Source organism: Nannospalax galili, unplaced genomic scaffold (assembly GCF_000622305.1).
Source record: "Nannospalax galili isolate Female #2095 unplaced genomic scaffold, S.galili_v1.0 scaffold259, whole genome shotgun sequence".
Classification (NCBI taxonomy): domain Eukaryota; kingdom Metazoa; phylum Chordata; class Mammalia; order Rodentia; family Spalacidae; genus Nannospalax; species Nannospalax galili.
In genome coordinates this window covers 1,865,148-1,887,287 of record NW_008344750.1, presented here as the reverse complement: position 1 = coordinate 1,887,287, position 22,140 = coordinate 1,865,148, and the positions used below count along the sequence as shown (strand labels likewise).

General features: G+C 49.5%; 2 protein-coding genes across 3 annotated transcripts in view; both read left to right on the top strand.

Moving 5' to 3' along the window:
• The window catches only part of Tcn2 (transcobalamin 2), a 17,219-nt gene extending 13,599 nt beyond the window's left edge, over positions 1 to 3,620 (top strand). For both annotated transcript variants that reach the window (XM_008841046.3, XM_029567339.1), the window contains 2 exons: positions 798 to 913; positions 3,138 to 3,620. In XM_008841046.3, the coding sequence (XP_008839268.1) occupies positions 798 to 913; positions 3,138 to 3,199 (178 nt within the window). In that variant the 3' untranslated portion in view covers positions 3,200 to 3,620. The remainder of the gene's footprint in view (positions 1 to 797; positions 914 to 3,137) is intronic.
• A 4,038-nt stretch (positions 3,621 to 7,658) lies between these two features.
• Positions 7,659 to 15,150, top strand: Slc35e4 (solute carrier family 35 member E4). The gene is made up of 2 exons (XM_008841045.3): positions 7,659 to 8,890; positions 14,169 to 15,150. The coding sequence occupies exons 1-2, from the start codon at positions 8,272 to 8,274 to the stop codon at positions 14,600 to 14,602; spliced, it is 1,053 nt and encodes a 350-aa protein (XP_008839267.1). The 5' UTR covers positions 7,659 to 8,271; the 3' UTR covers positions 14,603 to 15,150.
• Positions 15,151 to 22,140: the final 6,990 nt, after the last annotated feature.

Here is a 22,140-nt window from a genome sequence, read left to right as displayed (position 1 = left end):
GTATATTACCTGCACGTATGTGAATGCACCCGTGTCGTGCCTTGCCTTGGAAGGTCAGAAGAGGGCTTCGGATTTCCCTGGAACTGGAATTAAGGATGGTTCATAGCCACCATGTGGGTGCTGAGATTCGAACCCAGGTCCTCTGCAACAGCAGTCAGTGCTCTTAACCTCTGAGCCATCTCTCCAGCCCCGGTTTATGCTTCTTAAAATTGAAACAGTCCCTCCCTGTCTAAGATGGAAACCACTGATAAGCCTTTTGGAGGGAAGTTCATGATCTATGAGGCTCTAAGAGGATTGCTTTGGTAGTGATGTTTAGGAGGGTTGGGGAAACGTGAAGTTGGTGGCGAGAGGAAAGCTATGGCAGTGAGTGAGTGAAACATCTCTAGTTACCAGAACCAAAAATCTAACCTCAGTCTTCTCCAGCAACAGAAAGCATAGAGTGTAGAATCAGACAGCAGACTGGGCAACCCAGGCCCCAGAAGAAGGGAATGCCACCAAGTGCACTTCCATCAGCCCCCAAGAGGCCAGTGACTGCTGAAGGAATGATACATAACAGGTGTCAGTTCCTGAAGGCCATGGTCATGGTCCATGCAGAGGGATGAGGCCTAAGTGGCCAGTATCAGTAGAACTGGAGAGGAGTGGAGGGGGACACATGAGCCTCTGGGGAGAAGGCCTAGGAAAGGTGGAGGGTGCTGGTCGTGAAGGGAAGGTGAGGCAGGTCTTTGCTGATGTGGGTGAACTCTACTTCTCCCCTTGGGGACTACAATTATTTCTCTCTTCACCTTTCCATTGCCTAGGTATGAGACACAGGCCTCCTTGTCAGGCCCCTACCTGACCTCTGTATTGGGGAAAACAGTTGGGGACCGAGAGTTCTGGCAGCTCCTCCGAGCCCCTGATACCCCTCTGCTGCAAGGTGAGTCTGGTGGTCCCCTACCCTGGATATGCCTCCTATCTCAACCCTGACCCAGCAACAAGGCTTCAGCAACTCGGCCCAACTTTCCCCAGTCTTCCTGGGCCATAGCTTCAGAAAAATCACTCATGTTCAAGGTTGGATTGAATATATTTAGCTGAATTCTTAAAATTTCCTTGGACTCTAGTGTGGAAAGTCTAAGAAACAAGAAAGGAAGGGAGGGAGGGAGGGAGGAAGGAAGGAAGGAAGGAAGGAAGGAAGGAAGGAAGGAAGGAAGGAAGGGAAGACACCTACAATTCACTACCTAGAAATAAGTCTTTAAAATTTTTGATACATTTTCTTATAAGAAATGTGTACAATATGCTTGGTTTTCATTAAAAATGGAGTCATAACTCTTATCAACACAGTCCAATAGATATAAAATGTCAGATAGGACAGGTGTTGTGGCACACATCTTTAACCCCAGCACTCAGGAGGCAGAGGCAGGTGGATCTCTGTGAGATCAAGGCCAGCCTGGTCTACTTAGTGAGTTCCAGGGACATGGGGCTACCAGGAGACCCTGTCTCAAAACAACAACAAGGCCGGGTGTGGTGGTGGACAACTTTGATCACAGCACTTGGGAGGCAGAGGCAGGAGATCTCTGTGAGATCCAGACCAGCCTGATCTACATAGTGAATTCCAGACTAACAGGGACTACAGGGAGACTCTGTCTCAAAAACAACAAAAAACAAACAAGCAAACAAAACAAAAGTCAGATAGAGGTGTAGTTAAAATTTTTCCAATTGAGGAAACTAATATTAAATGCTATATCTTATTTAGCTCAATGTATCTCAAATATTATCATTCAAAGATGTAAAATTCCAATGTAAAATTACTAATGACATTTTACATGCTTTTATTTTTTTGGTTTTAAATTTTTAATTAATTATTTTGGAAACAGGGTCCCTTCAATGTAGCCCAGCCTGGCCTTGAATTTACAATCCTCTTACCTGAGCCTCCTGAACAATGAGATAACCGGTCTGTCCCCATCACACCTGACTTTGGACTCTTCCAAGGGCATTAATCCTCTTTAAGAAGGCTTCATCTCATGATCTAATCACCTCTTAAAGGCCCCACCTTCTATTTATTTATTATTTATTTAATTTTTTATTTTTATGATCTTTTTGAGACCGGGTCTCCATGTAGCTCCAGCTAACCTGAAACTCACTATGTAGACCAGACTGGCTTAGAACTCACAGAGATCCACCTGCCTCTGCCTCCTGATTGCTGGGATTAAAGGTGTGTGCCACCCTGCCCAGCAAGGCCTCACCTTCTAATACCATCACTTTTGGCTTAGATTAGTCTCATGAATTTTGGGAAACACATTCAGACCAAAGCATATCCATTAAAAGGAAACCTCCCTTGGGAAACTGAGGCAGGGGGATTGTTGCCAGTTTGAGGTTAGCCAGGGCTACATAGCGAGAGCCTGTCTCAAACCCCCCACAAATTAACTAACTAACTAACTAACTAACTAACTAATTAATTTAAAATGTCTTTGGATACCTGAGTTATCAAGTAATGCATCTAAGACCGCCCAAGTTTGTTGGCATTATTTCCACTTTGTTAATTTTGTGGAGCTGAAGGTGAACCAGTACCCCATGCATGCTTGGTCATTACTGTCACTGAGCCACACCCCAGGTTCTGGCTTTATTATCCTCCTCTGTTCTCCAGTGAGAATGGTGGTGCTCACAGAGGTTAAATACCTTGCTCAAAGTCACCATGCTAATGAGTGACTAGGCTGGGGCTTGAATCTTGGTGTCCTGCTGGAGTTTGGATTCTCTTGAGAGGGAAGGCTGAGTCCTTAGACATTTACTTGTGGCCCTGATTCTCCTTCTGGACAACTGAACAAGCCCCTGTTCCTGACAACTCCAAAGTAGTTCATAGATGGTGACCCTGCCAATTGGGTGCTGTCAAGGCCCCTGGTTCCATTTACTCTATTTGTTATCCAGCTTGCAGTCCCGCACCTCTATCCCCCAAGGGGGTCCCTTCTGGCAGAACTGGCCTGTGGCCTGAGGGATCCTGCAGTAGCTGGTTCAGCGTCTCCAGCTGACTCTGGACAGCTCCCAGCTTCCTGCTAACAAACCTTGAGTGTGTTTTACAGTACATGGCTTCAGAGTGGGGGATTACATAATATGGTTGGGGGTGGGACACTGCCTTGCTAACCACCTTTGCTCCTCGGTTTCTGCAGGCATTGCTGACTACAGACCCCAGAATGGAGAAACAATTGAGCTGCGGCTGGTTAGCTGGTAACCCTGGGATCCCCTACCCCAGCAGCCTTGCACATTCCCTACTGATGTCCCTGGACCCTGCTGCCACCTGCTGTGTGCACTTGAAGTGATGTCCCTCAGATCACCTCAGCTATCTTCCCTATGAGGATCCTAAGCCACAGCCCCATTTGGAAGCAACCACCTTCCCTGGGGTCTCTGCTAGCCTAAGTCTGGCCCTGCTTGGCGCCATAGGCCTCTCGTGAAGGACAAGGCTGTGCTTGACTTCCTCTACAGAAAGAGGAAGGAAGTCTGCTAGCTCTGGGAATGGGGTCCTGCAAGGAGGTCTCCTGTACCTCCCTGCCTGTTCTATTGTCAGGGTGGCCATCCCAGAGCTGGTCTTAGGGCAGCCTCTGACCAGGCCTCAGCAAGGTCTTCCAACATGATTAAAGCCTTGATTGTCCTTATGTGGCTGCAGTGTCCTGGCATCTTGGGCCCGGAAGTACAGGGGCAAGGAGCAGAAGAGGGGAGGTGTCTCAACAAGTCCGCAGGGCTTGTGAGCAAGTCTCCTGGGCATCAGGCTGTGGCACTGGCACAGACAGTGCTGACCACTGTCTACTGAATACCTGTTTGCTAAATATTGTCTGGAACAGCTTTGTGAGGTTGTTCAGATTTTCATCTCTGCATTATAGATAAGGAAACTTGTGGTCAAAAAGTGAAAGTGACTCAATGTCATAGCTGTGGAGGGAGTGTCAGGCAGTGTCAGGCAGGAGACATGCCCAAAGCCTTGGGCTCCACCTCAAGATCTGCTCAATGCAAAAACCAAAACAATATTTGCTAGGCTACAGATGTTGCTCTCTTGGTACAATGCCTGCCTGTCTTGCACAAAGCTCTGGGTTCAATCCCTGGCACCACGGAAAATCTGATGTGGTGGTACATGCCAGAAATTTCAGAACTCATTTGGGAGGTAGAGGCAGGAAGATCAGAAGTTTCAGGTCACCCTTGGCTACAAAAGCAGTTTGAGACCAGCCTGAGTTATATGAGACTCTCAAAACAAAAACAAAAACAAGGGGCATGGTGGTTCACCTTTAATCCCAGCACTTGGGAGGCAGAAGCAGGAGGATCTCTGTGAGACGGAGTCCAGCTTGGTCTGCATAGCAAGTTCTAGGCTAGCTGTGGCTACAGGGAGAACCTGTCTCAAAAAGACCACCACCACCACCACCACCACCACCAATAAAAGAACAGCGACAAAATAACACAAAGCAATATTTGCCAGAAAGACCCAGCCTACCAACCTGAAGGCAGCCAAGGGCAATTTTGGACTTAAGTTGGGGCTCAAAGCTGCCTGGTCTCCACCCTCAGGCCTTTCCACCTTCTTCTGGTGTGGCCAGCCAGGACTGATACTACCTCCAGTTCTAGCCCCCAAGCACCTCTTATTTTCTATGTCCCAAAGCAGGGGTCTAGTCCAGCACACTTAGCAGGAACCCAGAAAAGCCAGAGATGAGAGAGAGTCATATTTGGTGTAGGGCCTCGCCATGAAGTCAGAAAGGTCCTATTTCCAGGTCTCAGGGGACCAGGTTGTATGCTGCGTACTTCAGATAGGAGCAGTTCCACAATAGCCCTCCCACTCCCAGCCAGCTTCCTAACTCAAAACTGTGGGGTGGTGCCTTGGTTTACAGTATGTTTGTGACTGTGATCTCCTCATGGGACACAGAGAAGAAACTGGGGTCCCAATAGAGAAATGATCTGGCAAGGGCTGAAGCCGTAGGAAAAGAGGCATATGCCTTGATATCTCCATCCTAGTTGCTACAAATGGATTGTTTTCCCCTTCCAAACATCCCTCAGAACATCTCTATGATAGCAGCTTGGTCCCTCGAAGGGGAGGGCTCAGATTTGAGGGAAATCATAGGAAAGTACAGGCTGCTCTGAGCTTTTGAGTGTTCCACAAGTAATATAAAGGAGCTCCCCACCCCCATGCCCTCCTTGAATGTGGGACCCAGTGACCCTCCATTTTCCCACATGTAAATATCCCCCTATTGAGAGTGCCACTGTTTGTAAACTGAGGCAGGTTAAAAATGGGCAACAGATGGGCATGTCAGTACACTACCTTTAATCCTAGCGCTTGGGAGGCAGAGGCAGGGGGATCTCTGTGAGCTGGAGGTCAGCCTGGGGCTACAGGGAGACCCTGTCCCAACAAACAAACCCGTCCAAAGATGGCCAGTGGCAAGTGCCTATAATCACATGAGATACAAGCAAGAGGATCAAGAATTCAAGATCTCATCCTCTGACTATACAGACTTTGAGATCAGCCTAGGCTACATGAGATCCTGTCTGAAAACAGAAAAAGCCATACATTTCTTGTTCTAATCTTCCACCACTTAAGATGCAGTGCCTCTGGGTACCTGCTCCCTGTCCCCACAGTGCCAAGTCCTCTGTGTATCATCCATCCCTTTTTCTGCCTCTAGGAGTTGCTGAGGAGCGGGCAGGATGAGGCCCTCCATCTCAGGAAGTCAGTGATGGTGTCTTCCTGCTTGCTTCCTTCCAGGATGTCTGCCTTTGGTCCTCTTCTGCTCTGCCTTCAGCCTCTTCTGGCACCTCAGAGTATTTAGTCCACTCCATGTCACTGAGGTCTGCCAGGCCTCCCCTTGATTAATCTCCTTTCCTCATAGCCTCCTGTCATCAGACAGGCCAGGCAGGAGCTACTTTGTGGTGGACTTGGAGGTGGCGCAACCCAATTTTCTTTAAAACTTATTTATTTTTAGTTTATGTGTATGAATGTTTTACCTGCCTATGTAAATGCACCCATGCGTACAATGTCCATGGAGGTCAAAAGAGGTGTCAGATCATCTGGAACTGGAATTACAGATGGTTATTAGTTGTCATGTGTGTGCTGGGAGCCGATCCTGGGTCCTCTGCAAGAGCAGCCAGGGCTCTTAACTAAAAGCCACATCTCCAACCCCAAGAAGAAATATTTTTTTAATGGAAGGAAACTTACTAGAAAATGAGCAAAATATCCAAAAGAATAGGGAGCCCATACTCCTCCTCTTCAAAAAATGGGGGTGTGTGGCCTTGTCTGACTCAGTTTCCTTCCCATACTTCTCGGAAAAACTGTCTAAAGGACCCCTATTTTGGACCTCAGCTTAGAAATCTTCATCTGAACTCCCTTTCAACTTAAGCTATTCAACAGTGATGTGCCGGCTCCAACAGGCACCAGACTCGTCGCAGGAAAATGTGTCGATTCCTGGTCCAGTGGGACAGAGAAGTCTGATTCGGATTTCCAGGGGCTGGGTTATTTTCACCTGTGTCCCACGATTGTGAAGGGGTTGGGGGTACTTGGCAGCCATGCGGAGGAGTGGCCACCAGAGAGCGCTGCAAGCCGAGCTAAACTGTCCCCCTTTGAAGTGGTTTTTTTCCTCTAGGCAGGTTGATATCCAGAACTTGCAGGTAAGACAACAGGGGCTGGGGGTTGGGGCGGCTTAGGCGTGTTCAGGTGGGCTGGATCCCTAGGAGAAGGAATCTGGGTGACTGGGAAGAGCTCACTGCTGGTACTAAGTTTCCTGGATGGGCCTTGATTCTTGCTCACCTGCCTCTGGGGCGACCTACTTAGCTAATCCTGAACTCAGGGAGCATCTATTTTTCCGATGGCAGAGCTGAGAACTAGCCAGGGGCAAGGTCTTAGTGGCAGCCGCTCGGCTTCCGGGCCCAGGATTTTGTCCTGTGGGCTGTAGGAAATCCAGCAGTGAGTCACTTCGGAGTGCCCAGGCCTCAGGACACAGAGTCTGCTGGCCTGGGATGGATGCCTGTTCGCGGTACCCTGCTTCCCGCAGCTGTGGTTGGCTCGGTGATTCAGTTTCTTTCTGCTAGCCCAGCGGGGCCACCGCCCTGGCCTGGGAGGAGAAGGGTAGGGGGTGGGGGGCGATGGGGTCTCCTTAAGGGACTCTGTGGTTCCAGAGCAGAGCGTGGTGGTGAACACCTTTAATCTCAGCACTCGGGAGGCAGCGGCAGGCGGATCTACATAGTGGAAAAAAAAAAAAAAAATCTCAGGAGATGATTGTGGCCAGGATCAGGTGGGGCCTGGGTGGTCCCTCGATGCCCTGCTTCTTTGATGGCTTTGGGGTGACTGCGGGATACCCCAGGGTTTCCAGCACCGGATACTGGTCTCTAAGGGGGGTTCGTCCCCGAGGTGGAGGCGGTCCTTGATTTCCATTGGTGGCAGGTGCAGCTGACTCCTCCACTAAGGGAGGTTGTAGGCCGCAGATGAGCAAGACTAGGAGGAGGCGCGGATGTGGGCACGACAGACCCAGCCTAGGGATAGCCAGCGGGTGCGTGGGGCGGGGCTAGACATCCCACCGGACCCCAGGGCGGGGCCTGCCCAGGGGCGGGACCTGGGGCTGAGCTCAACTTTCCGGGTGGGGCGCGGGCTGAGGCGGTGGGGAAGGCGGAGCCGGGAGGGCGGAGCTGCGCCCTCCCTGTTGGGTAGGACTGGTGGCCCGCGCCAAATGCCGCCAGATCCACAGCCGGTGCCGGAGCAGTGGCAGGGAGCTGGAGCGGAGGCCGTGCTGGCGCCAAGCCCCAGTCGCCGCTTGGTGGTTTGGAGCGCGGGCCGGCGTGTCGGCCTCTATTCTGGGCTCTGTTTCAAGCAGGGAGCCGCGACCCCCGCTCCCAGGCTCGGAACGCGATCGCCCCTGCCCGGCCTGGTTGCAGCCTGAGCTCTAAACACGCAGGAGACCCGGGGTGGGGTGGGGGTGGGCGTTGGTCAGTATCCTCGACCTGACGGCCTGGGGCTCGAAGGGGAAAACAGCAGAGAGGATTCCACGAAAGAGCACTGAGTGAGCACGGGGCGCCGAGGAGAGTGGAGACTTCACCTGGCTCCGGAAGGAGGTGCCCAGGACTGACGGAGGCCTGGCTTGGGCACCAGAAAGCCTGGCATCCCAGCAGCCACGACCTCGGCTCTGCCTTGACTGAGTCAGAACTCTCGATTGGCTCGGGCCTGGCAGAAGTGGTGCCCTCATCTATCTGAGCCAGGCACAGGACCCAAGAAATCCGGACCCTGTCCAGCGCGCAGATCTCTGGTGGTCGCTGGAGAGCTTGCCTCCTGCAGCAGCCCCACTGGTGCGGATGTGCCTCTGTCCTTTGGAGCGCCATGAAGGAAGGATGACCTCAGTCAAAGCAGTGGCAGTGACTGGAAGTTCCCGGGAGGATGGACCCCCAAAGTGGCCTCCTGACAGCCCCCAAGTCCTTGGGCAGCCTGGTCGGGCCAGGGTAGCTGTGGCAGCACTGGTGTGGCTGCTGGCTGGGGCCAGCATGTCAAGCCTCAACAAATGGATCTTCACAGTGCACGGCTTCGGGCGGCCTCTGCTGCTCTCAGCGTTGCATATGCTCGCCGCAGCACTGGCATGCTACTGGGGAGGTCGGCGCCCCATGCCCAGCAGCACCCGTCGCAGAGTATTGTGGCTCAGCCTCACCTTTGGTTCCTCCATGGCTTGTGGCAACGTGGGTCTAAGCACTGTGCCCTTGGACCTGGCACAGCTGGCCACCACCACCACACCTCTGTTCACACTGGCCCTGTCTGCACTGCTGTTTGGCCGACGGCACCATCCACTGCAGTTCGCTGCCATGGGCCCCCTCTGCCTGGGTGCTGCATGCAGCCTGGCTGGAGAACTCCAGGCACCCCCAGCTGGCTGTGGCTTCTTGCTAGCCGCCACCTGCCTCCGAGGCCTCAAGTCTGTTCAGCAGAGTGAGTACTTGGGGTAACTATCTGAAGAGGTGGGGTGTGTGGCCTGGATGTCCCTTTTACAGATGAGGAAATGGGCTCAGAGAGAGCCAAGAATCCAGTGAGTTCCAAGACTTCAAACTGGGGCTGTAGAGGCCTAGTTAACAGTTGTTGGTGATCTGTGTTCTATAACTTGACAAGCCTTTTGTCCCACTGGATCCTCCTTACTGCCTCTCAGGGGGGCAGGTGCCTTATTGTCCCCATTTGATAGAGATGGAGAGTCTTAGCCAGGGCCATATGCCAGTGAGCAGTAGAGGCAAGATTTGAACCCAGCGTTCAGACTCCATTCTGTTCAAGCTATGTGTCATAAGGCTAGGAACCCAGAAAGAGGTCAGGAAGCAGGGGCCAGGGAAGAAAAGGGGAAGAGTTCAGGGCCTTCAGCTGGGATTTGGAACAGAAAGTTTGTCAAAACCTGGGAAGTGTTTACTAGGGGCTGTGTGATAGACCTGATGATGCTGGATGTTGATCTCCAGTTGTCATAGCAACTACCACCTTCGTTTTCATCTTACAGGTGATGGTAAGATAGAGTTTTACTAGGGGAGGGGACAGGGGACGTGAGACAGTGTCATGCTGTGTAGCCCAGGTTGGCCTCAAACTTGTGATATTCCTGTCCCAGCTACCAAACAGATTTACAACTGGTACAGGGTCACACAGCTTCTAAGAAATGAGGTCTGGCCTGTGTGACTGGGCATTTACTCCACTGGGCCTGGGCAGGGCACAGAGCAGAAAGAAGTAAGGCTGCAGAATCAGGCCTAGCCCCTGCTATGCTAGACTGTGTGCCTGAGGGTGGAGGTTGGCTTCCTGTCTGGGCAACTGAGGGGCATCTGAGTCATAGCCCTCACCCTCTCTTCCACCTTAACCCAAGGGAGACCTAGGGGAGGCTAGAGAGTGGGGGCTCTCCAGGGTTGCTGAGCTATGGTTGGGAGGCAGCCTGAGGCTGAGTAAGGGTGAAGTGAGAGCTCAGCCCTGCCTGATCCTCCAGCTGGGACCCAGAGTTCCTGTCCCCATCTTCCCAGGCCACAAGCAGGGCCAAAGCCCAGTTCTATTTTAGCCCTCAGGTTACATGAGCTGAGGCCTGAGCTCAGCCTTGAGTCAGCTCGGGGAAACCCAACCCTGTGGGGCCCTCTTGGATAGGACCAGGAGGCAGAGAAGGCCCCAGCATCAAGGTACACTGCACCTGCCAGAGCCAAGTACTCCTTACATTTGGGCTGTAGCGCTCCTGCCTGCAGGAGGGGCTATGACCAGACAGGTGTCAGGGTGCTCAGGAATGTCCCTAGTGGCATGTGACTGGCATCAGGCCATTTCTTGACTTCTGCCAGCTCTCTTCTTCCCTCTCAAGTCTCAATTTTTTTACTCTCTGAGTGGGTTGGGTACCTGTTCTCCCATAGTACCCTCTGATTCCCCCATTATGGGGCACATTCAAAGCCATTGATTTCCTATCTGCTTTCCACTAGACAGGCTTTGGGGCACCTCTGAGTCCCCAGCACCTGGCCTGGGGCCTGGCACAGGGAAGATATTCAAATGATGAACGGTTATTCATGGTTTTGTCATCAGTTAATGTCAGATTGGTAAATCTGGTTAGGCTCGATTGCTCAGGGTGCTAAAGAGGGAATTTAGGAAGCTAGAGTCCCAGAAACAGAAATGGGAACTTAACCTAGCCTCGATTGGGAGAAATGGACTAGATCCAGGGGTTGAAATGGGTTTTTTTCGTTTGTTTTTTTCCTGTTTTTTTGAGACAGGGTCTCTCCGTAGTCCCACGTGGCCTGGAACTCACCCTGTAGACCACCAGGCTGGCCTCAAACTCACAAAGATCTGCCTACCTCTGTCTCCCAAGTGCTGGGATTAAAGGCATGCACCACCATGCCTAGCTTGAAATGGGTTTTTAAAAAGATGTAACTTTTTTGCCAGAGGCAAATCTCAGGCCAGGTTCAGACTAGAATATAAATGGGTGGAATCAGCCTCTTCACTGACAGCAGATGGCATGAGAACAGAGGGCAGAGGAGAGCTCAGGCAGCCATAGGCAACAACTTCCCCCCTACCTGGACCAGCTGCAGGCCCTGGGGTGGTGGTAGTGTGGAGTGGAGCAATGCTGTCCTCCTACCCAGAGAGGTTAGAAGGGAGGTGTCAGCCAGCTGAGCCTGTTGTCACCAGTATCCCATATGTTTCAGAACCTGGCTTGACTATTGTCCTTTGAGCCCACAGAGACTGGGGTGCTGTATTTAGCAAGAGAGAAGTTCTAGAGCAAGGTGTGTGTCAGGCAGCAGGAACCGAACCTGGGGGGTGTGTCCACTGCTGTGCTGGATGTGTATGCTGAGTGGCCATGCTCTCCTGTGAGAGGAGCTTTGTCACCCTCCCCATTCCACACATGAGGGAACAGACATAGAGAGGTCACACAGCTAGGGAAGGGACAAAGTGGAGACAGGCCAATGACAAGAGATTAGCACTTACAAAAGGGTCATTGCTGTTCAGACACTAAAATGAAAATGCCTTTGGAAGCCAGCATGGAATGGAGTACATGCCTATAATCCAAGTACTCTGGGAGGATTGTTGTTCAAAGCCAGCCTGTAATCCCAGAACTTTGGAGAGTGAGATAGGAGGATCACACAGCTAGTGTGAGCCAGCCTGGGCTACATAGAGAGTTCCAAGCCAGCATGAGTTGCATGGCAAGACTTTGTCACAGGACCAGCAAGATGTCTCAGCAGGTGAAAGCACTTGTGGCACAGAATTTGTTCTGAATTTGATTCCCAGAACACACAGTGGAAGGAGAGAACCAACTCCTGAAAGTTGTCCCCTGACCTCCCCATGTTCTACTTACACACATCACATACACGCACCACACACATCATAAACAGACCATACATACCCACACCACACATATCACACACACCATACATGCACTCATATATGTCATACACACATTATACACATCATAATACACATATACATACATATCATACATCTCATATTCATACCATATACACATTACATATATCATACACAGTACACATATATCATAAATACACATATACATCATACACACATCATATAACACATCACACACACAATACATATCACATGTATTATACATATACACATCAAATACATACATCACACATAGGTCATATACACACAACAATAATCATAAAATTAAATTATAAAAAGACCTTATCTTGCCCCCCCAAAAAACACTAAATAAAAATAAATGTGTTTGGAGGGTTGGGGGCTGTAGCTCAGTGATAGCTTGTCTAACAAGGATAAGGACCTGGATTTGAGCCCTAGCTCCAGAAGCTCTGCTTGGATGGAGAAGCAAATCATGGAGAGTTTTTATCTGGAATGGGGTTGTGAGGTGTCAAACTAACATCTTGAGGGTTAGTCACTTCTGCCAGGGGACCACTGCCCTCTGAGCTGCTGTCTTTAAGGTGCAGGCCGGGGTGGTGCCTAAGATGCTAAATTTGGAGCCAACGAGCTGGAGGCATTCTGATTATTGTTTTCTAGAAATTTTTAAAGCAGAGGAACTGTTGCCTAGAGAACCAAGCCCAAACATCAGAGTGAACTGAGGGAGGAATACAAGTTCTTGTTCTAAGCCTGGCCTGTGAGTAAGCATGGCTGGGCTCTTAGGAAAGTGTGTGTCAGAAAACACAGTGAACTGGGCGGGTCCAGGAGGGCACCAGGATCAATTGCTCATCTATCCCCACTAAGAGTCACAGAATGCCACAGATGGTCCCTGCCTATCCAGGGTGTGTAGGGTTTCCTTTGTGAATTGACTGAGTAGAAGCAGGTGTAGACATTGGCACATATATTCACACTTGTGCAGGTGGCAGGATCCCCTCTTTCCTTAAAAAGATAAAAGATTCCCTTTTAGTCCTGGATTCATCTTGATAAGCCCCAGTATTAGTAATAAAAACTGTTATATGCTGATTATCTAGGCATGGTGGTACACACTACCTATAATCCCAGCATTTATGGGGAAGAGACACGATCAAGAGTTCAAGGCGAGCCTCAGTAACAGAAAGCACAAGGCAGCCTTGGCCACTTGAGACTCTATCTCAAAAACCAAAAACAAACAAAAACCTGATTACCAGTCAAAAACAATGAGCGACTGCCAACAGCCAACAATGACTGTCTTGTTACTGGTTCTATGTCTTCCCAATGGTCATAAATGGTTGAAGCAATGGCTGCTCTCACCATTTTGATTCAAAATGACTTTTTTCTTTTCTCTTTTCTTCTTCCTCCTCCTCCTTATACTCTTCCTCCCTCTTTCTCTCTCTCCACCTTTTTGCCATGTGGACAGCTAGTAAGTGGATAGCAGTGCTGGGTCGTCTGCCGGCCTGTCCCTGCTACATTGCTGGAGCTGCATTGTGGGGTCCTGGTGGGTATGATGGGGTTGAGGCTAAGGAAGGTGGGTGTAGCCAGTTGGTGCAGGGTCTTTACAGCCAGGCTAGGAACTGAGGACTGAGCTGGGTATGGTGACTGAATACCTATATTCCCAACTCATGAGTTTGAGGCAGGGGGATCCTGTGAGTTTGAGGCCAAGCTGGGCCATGTCTTTAAATACAAAACAAAACCAACAAAAAGACTTTTCTCCAAGGTCTGGGAACCCCTGAAGCTTTGTGTTCTGGGGACAACTGTTTTTTATGCGATTTCTCGCTTTCAGCCTATGAAAAGCGATGTCATCGTGGCCTTGTTTATTGAATTTTAGTTTTTTCATTTCCTGAGCATTTACCTTTATTTTTTATTATTATTTTGTGTGTATGAGTGTATTGCCTGCATGTGTGTAAGTGCACCTGTGTCGTGCAATGCAGAGGTCAGAAGAAGGCGTCAGATTCCTCCGGAACTGGAGTTACGGGTGGTTGTTAACCACCATGTGGGTGCTGGGAATAGAAACCAGGTCCTCTGCAAGAGCAGTCAGTACTCTTAACTGCTGAGCCATCTCTCCAGCCCCACATTTACCTTTTAAAAGCCTTTATATATGTTATCTTTGAAAATTTTCACAATTTTACCCAACTCCCCAAGGGAGGAAATGGAGGTTTGCGAAAGGCCTGGGTAGTCAGGAGTGGGCACAGATCACAAGCTCAGGCAGCCTGACTCCCCTGCTTGATAGTCATGTTTAGGAGTAGGAGCCACTAGCTCAAAGGGTGAGGGCAGGCCTTCTGGAGGCTGGGCCATGGGGACTGGGCTGCCTTGGCTGCTTCGTGGGGACTGCCATTGCACTGGGTGCTGATGACCACTGTCCTGATTGCAGGTGCTCTGCTGCAGGAAGAAAGGCTGGATGCTGTGAGCCTGCTGTATGCCACCTCTCTGCCCAGCTTCTGCCTGCTGGCAGGTGCTGCCCTGGTGCTGGAGGCTGGTGTGGCCCCACCACTGGCTCCCATGGACTCTCGCCTCTGGGCCTGTGTTCTGCTCAGCTGCTTCCTGTCTGTGATCTACAACCTGGCCAGCTTCTCCTTGCTGGCACTCACCTCCGCCCTCACAGTCCATGTCCTCGGCAACCTCACGGTGGTGGGCAACCTCATCCTGTCCCGGCTCCTGTTCAGCAGCCACCTCAGTGCACTCAGCTATGTGGGCATCACACTCACTCTTTCAGGAATGTTCCTTTATCACAACTGTGAGTTCGTGGCCTCCTGGGCTGCCCGCTGGGGATTGCGGCTCAGGGACCAGCCTGGAAAGGGTCTTTGAGACCTGGGGGAGCTCATGAGTCACATGTGGACAGTCTCAGCCAGAATCCAACCTTGGCAGGCCATGAGGAAAGTGGAGAAGAGGTGCCAGGTCGGGGGGAAAAGAGGCGCCTTCTGGAAGGGCTGCCTGGGAGGCTAGGCCAGAGACTTCCAAGACATCCAGTCCTGCCTGCCTCACCTGTCATAGCCACACCTGCCACTGAATGGTGGGTCCAAGTCTGGCATAGTCACTGTGCAACAGATGAATTATTACCATTAGTATCAACTACTATGCTGAATATTGCTGGGAAAACTTGGAAAACCTCAATGTGTTCTAGTGAAGATGACCACGATGCTTGGTTACATAATCTTTCCCCCAGCAGGGGAGTCAGTGAGAGACCACAGAGATGGGCTTCTTCTTTGTTGGGCTCCCCTAAAGACTTGGGGTAGTCTGTGCCAACATCAGGCAGCTGCTGTGGCCTCACTTTGGGTCCGTCCCCTCAAATTTTGGGTCTTCCATCCTTAAATAAACTATTTTTGCTTGGAGCACCTGTGCCATTCCTTGGGGCAACAGCCAAGGGAGTAGAGAGTAGTTGGCCACCACTTGATTCTCCCCACCCACCTTGAACCAGCTTTGGTCCCCAGCCTCGCCCTGTTCTCCACAGCCTTCCATTGGCCTAGCTGCCATCACCAATCTTCCCTGCTCTGCCCTGGCCCCCTTCGTTTAGAGAGATCTTCCTAAAATACACATGCTCTGTTGTTCCACACTGCTCTGAGGACAAAGTCAGAACATCCTCCTGTTTACCACAAAGCCCTCCTTATCCTGTGGCCTCATCCAGGCTCCTGTTCTTCTTCCCTTCCCCTTGGGCTCCAGTCTCACCAAGCACAATGCCAGCACACTCACCACCTTTGCTATCACTGGTTCCTCTTCCTATACAACCCCTTCTCTTGGACACTTACCTGGAAGAGAAAAAGCCCTTGCATGTTATTCTCCTTTAAAGGAGGCCTGATAAGAGAGGGGCTTGATGAGGGTACAAGTCCAGTGCCGTGGGTGCACTAAGTCCCTGCACCCAGCCACCTCCCCCAGAGACCACCTAGCCTGGGACCTAAACCTGTTCTTCCTACCTCACTACTCCTCCTAAATAGATAGTCTCTCTCTTCCTTTCCCTCTCCCTGCATCTCCCCTCTCAACCCTTTTGGGTTGACTTCAAAAGCACTAAGTAGCTGAGGGGGTGACTAAATTCTTGACCCTTCTGCCTCTACTGAGCAACATCTCCAGCCCTTTCTGAGCCTCAGTTTCCAAATATATAAATGGGGCTAATGATCCCTAGAGGGAGGATTTGAATGAGAAGCCCAGTGGCTAGAGCCAGGGGCAAGAAGGAGGGGCATAGCCAGTGGCCAAATGACCTTGATGTTACCACAGGCTAGTATTCCTGCTCCCTGTCGAAGTTCTGGATCAGTCTGAAAAATGGGTCACTTTAAACTGGGCATGGTGGTGTACTCCTTTAATCCTAGCACTTGGGAGGCAGAGGCAGGTAGATCTCTGAAATTGAGGCCAGTCTGGTCTACATAGCAAGTTCCAGGCCAGCTGGGGCTACAGGGAGACACTTTTGTAACGATCAAAACCAAAACCAACCAAAAAAAAAAAAAAAAAAAAACCACAAAAGTTTCCTTTTAAGTGAGGATAGAGTTAGGGCAGGCCTAAGCTGGGATCTGGTAATTATGTAGCAATAATTCACAAAGGACCCCTGTGTCAGGCAGGGTATGTGGAGGGTCAGCCTATGGCTGGTCTGGGTAGGTGGTGAGGGGCTAGAAAGACAGACACAGGGTTTCCTAGCCTCAATCTCCACCCAGGCTGGCCTTATGGAGGAAAAGTGGGTCTGGCTGATTCACTACCACTCACCCTCCCTATGACTCAGAGATGCCACCAGCCCCACCCAGCCTTTATGCAGCTTATGTATGTCTGGATTCCACTCAGCCAGGCAGGAGAGAGGAAGAGATGGATCTTCTTGGTGACTGTTGCTTCCCCTGCCCCGCCCCCACAATTGGAAGGAATCCCTACAGGGGAGCTTCCCTGCCCATCCCTCACTCAGGCTCCTAGGCCACAGAAGATGTTTCCTTAGGGAGTGAGCTCCCCCACACCATTCAAGTCAAAGCCTGATAGTGGGGAATGGAAGAATGTCTCAGCAGTTAAGAGCACTGGCTGCTCTTGCAGAGGACCAGGGTTCAGTTCCCAGCACATGGTGGCTAACAACCTTCTGTAGCTCCAATTCCAGGGGATCTGATGTCATCTTCTGGCCTCTGTGGGCATTGCACAACATGAGTGCAGTTACATACATGCTGGCAAAACATACATTTAAAAAAAAAAGCTTGATAGTGTAGGACAAGAGATTAGCTGAATCTATGCTTGACTTGGGAGCTGGTCTGTCACAGATACTGAAGTGATGTCCCCAGTGCGTTTTAAATCACTGCTCCTAGCAGTGGACACAGAGATCAGCAGGCAGAAAGCCTGCATTTCAGTCCTAGACTCTCCTACTCACAGCAGGACCTCAGACTGGTCTCTCCTGTCCCCAGAGCGTCACCAGGAGTGAGGATCACAAGGAATGACCAGTAGGTAGAGTCCCATTGTGAGGTCATTGTTCCTCCGGGGCTCTGTCACTGATTCTGTTGCCTTGGGCAAGTGGCCTCACCTCTCTTGAGGCTTCATCTTTGATCTTTGTATCTAGTCACTGCTGGGAAGCTCAGGGTAACCTAGTCACCTCCCTGGGGAAGTGCTCTCCTCCCCTCATCACTGCCCTATGCCATTTGAAGCCCCAGTGCATGATGATCCTGCTCTTTGCACCATTTCATATGAGGCCCCAATTACACTCTACCTGAGACCTAGATTAGTGCTTCTCTTAAAAAAAATTTTTATTTAAAAGAAAAAGGAAAATATATATTTATTTTTATTTATATTTATTTCCATATATTTATTATTTCCACCCTATGTGTATGAGTGTAAAGCCTGCATGCGGGTAGGTGCACTCATATTGTGCAATGCCTGCGAAGGTCGGAAGATGACGTCAGATCTCCTGGAACTGGAGCTACAGATAATTAGTTGTGTGGGTGCTGGGAACTGAACCCAGGTCCCCCTCAAAAGCAGCTAGTGCTCCCAACCACAATCTTTCCAGCCCCTTCTTTTTTAAAAAAATATTTTATTTTTATGTATATGAGTGTATTGTATTGCCTGCATGTATGAGTGTACCCATGTTATGTAATACCCACAGAGGTCAGAAGAGGGCATTGGATCCCCTGTAACTGGAGTTACAGATGGTCGTTAGCTACCATGTGGGTGTTGGGAATTGAACCCAGGTCCTCTGCAAGAGCAGCCAGTGCTGCTTCAACCATTGAGCCATTTCTCTAGCCCAGTATTTCTTTTTTTTTTTTAATTTTATTATTTTTATTATTTATTTATTTATTTATTGGTCTTTTTGAGACAGGGTCTCCCTGTAGCCCCAGCTGGCCTTGAACTCACAGAGATCCACCTGCCTCTGCCTCCTGAGTGCTGGGATTAAAGGCGTGCGCCACCACGCCCGGCCTAATTTTATTATTTTTATTTTATGTGTATATGTATATTGCCTGCATGTAGGTAAGTGTACCTGTGTCATGCAATGCTCTTGGAGGTCAGAAGAGGCTGTTGGATCCCCTGGGACTGGAGTTATGGACAGTTGTTAGCTGCCATGTGGGTGCTGGGATTCAAACCTGGGTCTTCTACAAGAACCACCAGTGTTCTTAACCACTGAGCCATCTCTCCAGTCCCATGTAGTTCTCTTCTTTACCAGACTTAGCTCCAAGACCACACACTGACTCCAGCACTGGGATGGCATATGGCGTGAAGCAGATGTTAACAGCCACATACAACCCAGTCCTAGTTTTGTCTCTTCATCGCTGTATTATACTTGGCCATAACTTTTGTAGTCTGGACAGCAGCAAACTAGCACAATTCCTTTTTCCCTTTTTCATAACATCACAGGCTTGTTCTTACTCTAGATCTTAGCAACCTTAGCATACAATGTCTTTCCTTATTAAGTCAAGAACTTTCACTTTTTCACTTAAAGCAATTACAGCTTCTTTTTGGTATATACAAATTGCTAATTTAACTTTGCTATTCTGTTTTGGGACTATGATTGAGTAAAATAATGATTACTTAAACACAAGTGCTATGAATCCATAATCAATCTGATAACCATAACCAAGACACCTACTAAGTGATTAGTAGGGGTAATGTTACTGTGAAGATATGCTGGACTAAGTTGATTCATGGGCTATGTGAGCAGTGTAGTATTTCACAATGCTACTCAGAATGGCACACTAATTTTAAAAGATTTATTTTTATTTATGTGTACATATACATGAATATACATGTGTGAAGGTACCCTAGGAGGCCAGAAGAGGGTGTCATATCCCCTGGAGATGGAGTTATAAGCAGTAGGGAGCTGCCTAATGTGGGTGCTGGGAAGTGAACTCGGGTCCTCTGGAACAGCAGCAAACTACTGCTCGTACGTTGGAAGAGCAGCTCTTAACCACTGATACATCTCTCCAGCTCTGACATATGATTTAAAACAGGAATTATGTATTTCTGAAGTTTACCATTTGATAGTTTCAGACTACAGTTGACAGTTTATTAGTCACTTTTTCTTTTGCTGTGATAAAAATACCCTGATAAAAAGCAGCTTAAGGATGAGAGGGTTTATTTTGGCCCAGGCTTTAAGGTTACTATCTATTATTGTGGCAAAGTTGTGGCAGCAGGCACTTGAAGCAGTTCACACAGTCACATGGCATCCACCGTCAAGATGCAGAGAGCCATGAATGCCTGTGCTCTCTTTCTCCTTTTCAAACAGTCCAGGATCCCAGCTTATGGAATGACGCCACCTGCAGTGGGCAGATCTTCCCCACCTCAATTAACCTAATCAAGATAATCCCCCACAGGCATGCTCAGAGGCCTGTCCTGGGTGATTCTAGATCTCATTAGAATTAGGCTCACAATTGAGACCAACCATCACAAAAGTCAATAACAGAAATCATGGAAGGTGACACTGAGGACAAGGGATGTGCTACTGTAATTGTGAAGACCATGAGTGGAATCAGAACTGGATTTGAGTCCTGGCTCTGTCATGATGAACTATGACCTGGAACCAAAGCCTTCCTTTCCCTTGCCTCTGTGTAGTGAATGGGGCAGCAGTGAAACCTAAACCAAGCTGCATGGGAATAGTTTAAGAACAAAGCCCAAAACATAAGTGTCCTTAGTCAGTGTCAGCAGATGCTCTCCAGTTCCTCCCCAGGGCATGCTGGCCATCTCTCTACCCCCTCTTCTGCCTCTACCTGCACACTGCCTAACAGAGCAGGGTATATACCCCAAGGCTCCTTGCCCAGCCTTGGAGGAAGCCCAGAAGCTGGGGCTGTGCTGGGCATCCTGCCACTGTGGACTTCAGACAATGTCGCGCGCCCTCCAGCGACCACCCCGCCAGCAGTGAAGGTCGAGGAAGAACGACGACACGGTCAGGATTCTTCTGCAGGAAGGCTTTATTGCATCTCGACAGGCAGTGCAACAAGCTCAAGGGAGAACCAAAGACCGACGACGACCCAAAGCTCGTAGCTGCTTATATAGGGTATTGTTCTCGCCTAGTACGTGGCAGAAGGTGATTGGATCACCTGATTAGGACGCCTCTGGTCCGAGACCAGGGGAATTCCAGCGCAGACTCTGTTAACTTGTTTACTTCTCTCAAGGCCGGATATCGGCGCCATCTTATCTCTGGGCTTTGTCTCAGGCCGCTCCCCATAATTCCCCCTTTTTTCTTTATTAATGAAGGTTGATGCTCACATGGTCACTGCGAGGCGGAGGAAGAGGCAAAGTTCTCCTAATTACCTCTTGTCTTTTTTTGGAGCGAGGGTGTGCTGACAAGAACCTCATGCAACAATGCTTTCCTCCCGATCAGGGTGACCTTCTCGGGGCCTGATCGTGCAATGCTTTGCTTGACAACCTCTATGGACCTGTTACCTAACGAGAGCCCCTCCTGGTGCAATGGGGTTACTTCCCCTCAGGGTGCAAGGGCCATCTCGTTTAGGATGATTGGTTTTGTCTGAGCATATGCAACCAAACTGAAGTGGGGAATTCAGGTTCTAAAGCCATGAGGGCCTGAGACATGATGACTTTGTCCTTTTCACTTTGTTTTTTGATTTTACAGATTATCCATAATAGAACTACCATTCCTAGGCAGAGAACAATTAGCAGCGTTCCCACCCCCACCCATTCCTTAGAATAGGAAACAACAGAAGAAACCCAAGAGGAAAGTCCTTCAGTCAAAGACAGGTCAACACGAGTGGAGTTGATGAAGGTCACAGCTGTCCGTAGCTGGCGTAGATTTTCTTCAAAGGTGGCGCTCCAGTTACTTGTCAGCTGTCTTGAAAGTTCCTTAAATAGATTTGCTGCTGCTGAAAAATTTTCAAACTGCACAGAGGTTATACACAACCCTGCTGTTTTATACTCACATCCTAATTGGGCTAATTGCCAAAGAATATCGATTTGTTCTTGAATTAAGTCTATTCTTTGTTTTACCAGCATAAGACCACCTTTTACATGACTATTGGAGGCAATTTGGACATCCAGGGCCTCAGTGACCCATGTGGACAAAGTATTTAAAGTAGAGGCCGTCTGTGTGGACGTAGACAGTGCTATAGCAGAGGCGGTAACCGCGGCCGTGACTGCCGTGGCTGCCACAATTGTTGCTATGACAGCAGAAATGCCAAAATCTCTTTTTGTCCTGAATAAGGACAAAGTTCCAGGGGCCTCTACCGGGACCGGAACATATCGGGGAATTCTGGTTAATTTCTCGGAGGAAAAGGGCCATTGGGGAACCCAGACCGGTTCCTCCGTAAGCCAGGGAATGGGTGTACCATGCCCAATGGCCCCTATGAAAAACCCAACCCTAAGCGGGTTGTGTTAGAAGGTACTTGGACGGGGTCAGTAGTACCTTGTAAATCATGACCCAAACCTTTGCCAGGCACATAGCCCATGTTTGTCATCATTCTTTTTGCTGCCTGTGAATAAGCTGGAGTGTCAGTGAGTGTTAGATTCAATTGCTGCATAATGTCCCTTCCCCACAAATTAACAGGCAATGGAAGCACATGTGGTCTAAAGGTCCCTTGATGTCCTTCTTGGGATTGAAATCTCAGGAGACTAGAACTAATTTCGGGATTAGCATTGTAACCTAGGCCTAACAAGGATCGGTCCGACCTTCGTTTAGGCCAGCCCCGAGGCCAGCAATGAGAAGAGATAATACTCACATCTGCTCCCGTATCTAAAATTCCTTCAAAGCTTTTGTCATTAACCCAAAGTTGGATCTTGGGGCGGTTGTTTAGTTGTATAGTCAAAAAGGCATTATTATTGAACCCCGGGGGAGGAAGTGGAAGAAGCAGTAGACGAGCTACAGTCTCCCCTGGGTTAATTAAAATAGTGCCCTGAGTACAGGACATTAATACATTAATCTCCTTTTGTTCAGATAATTCTAATGTTGTAGGGAA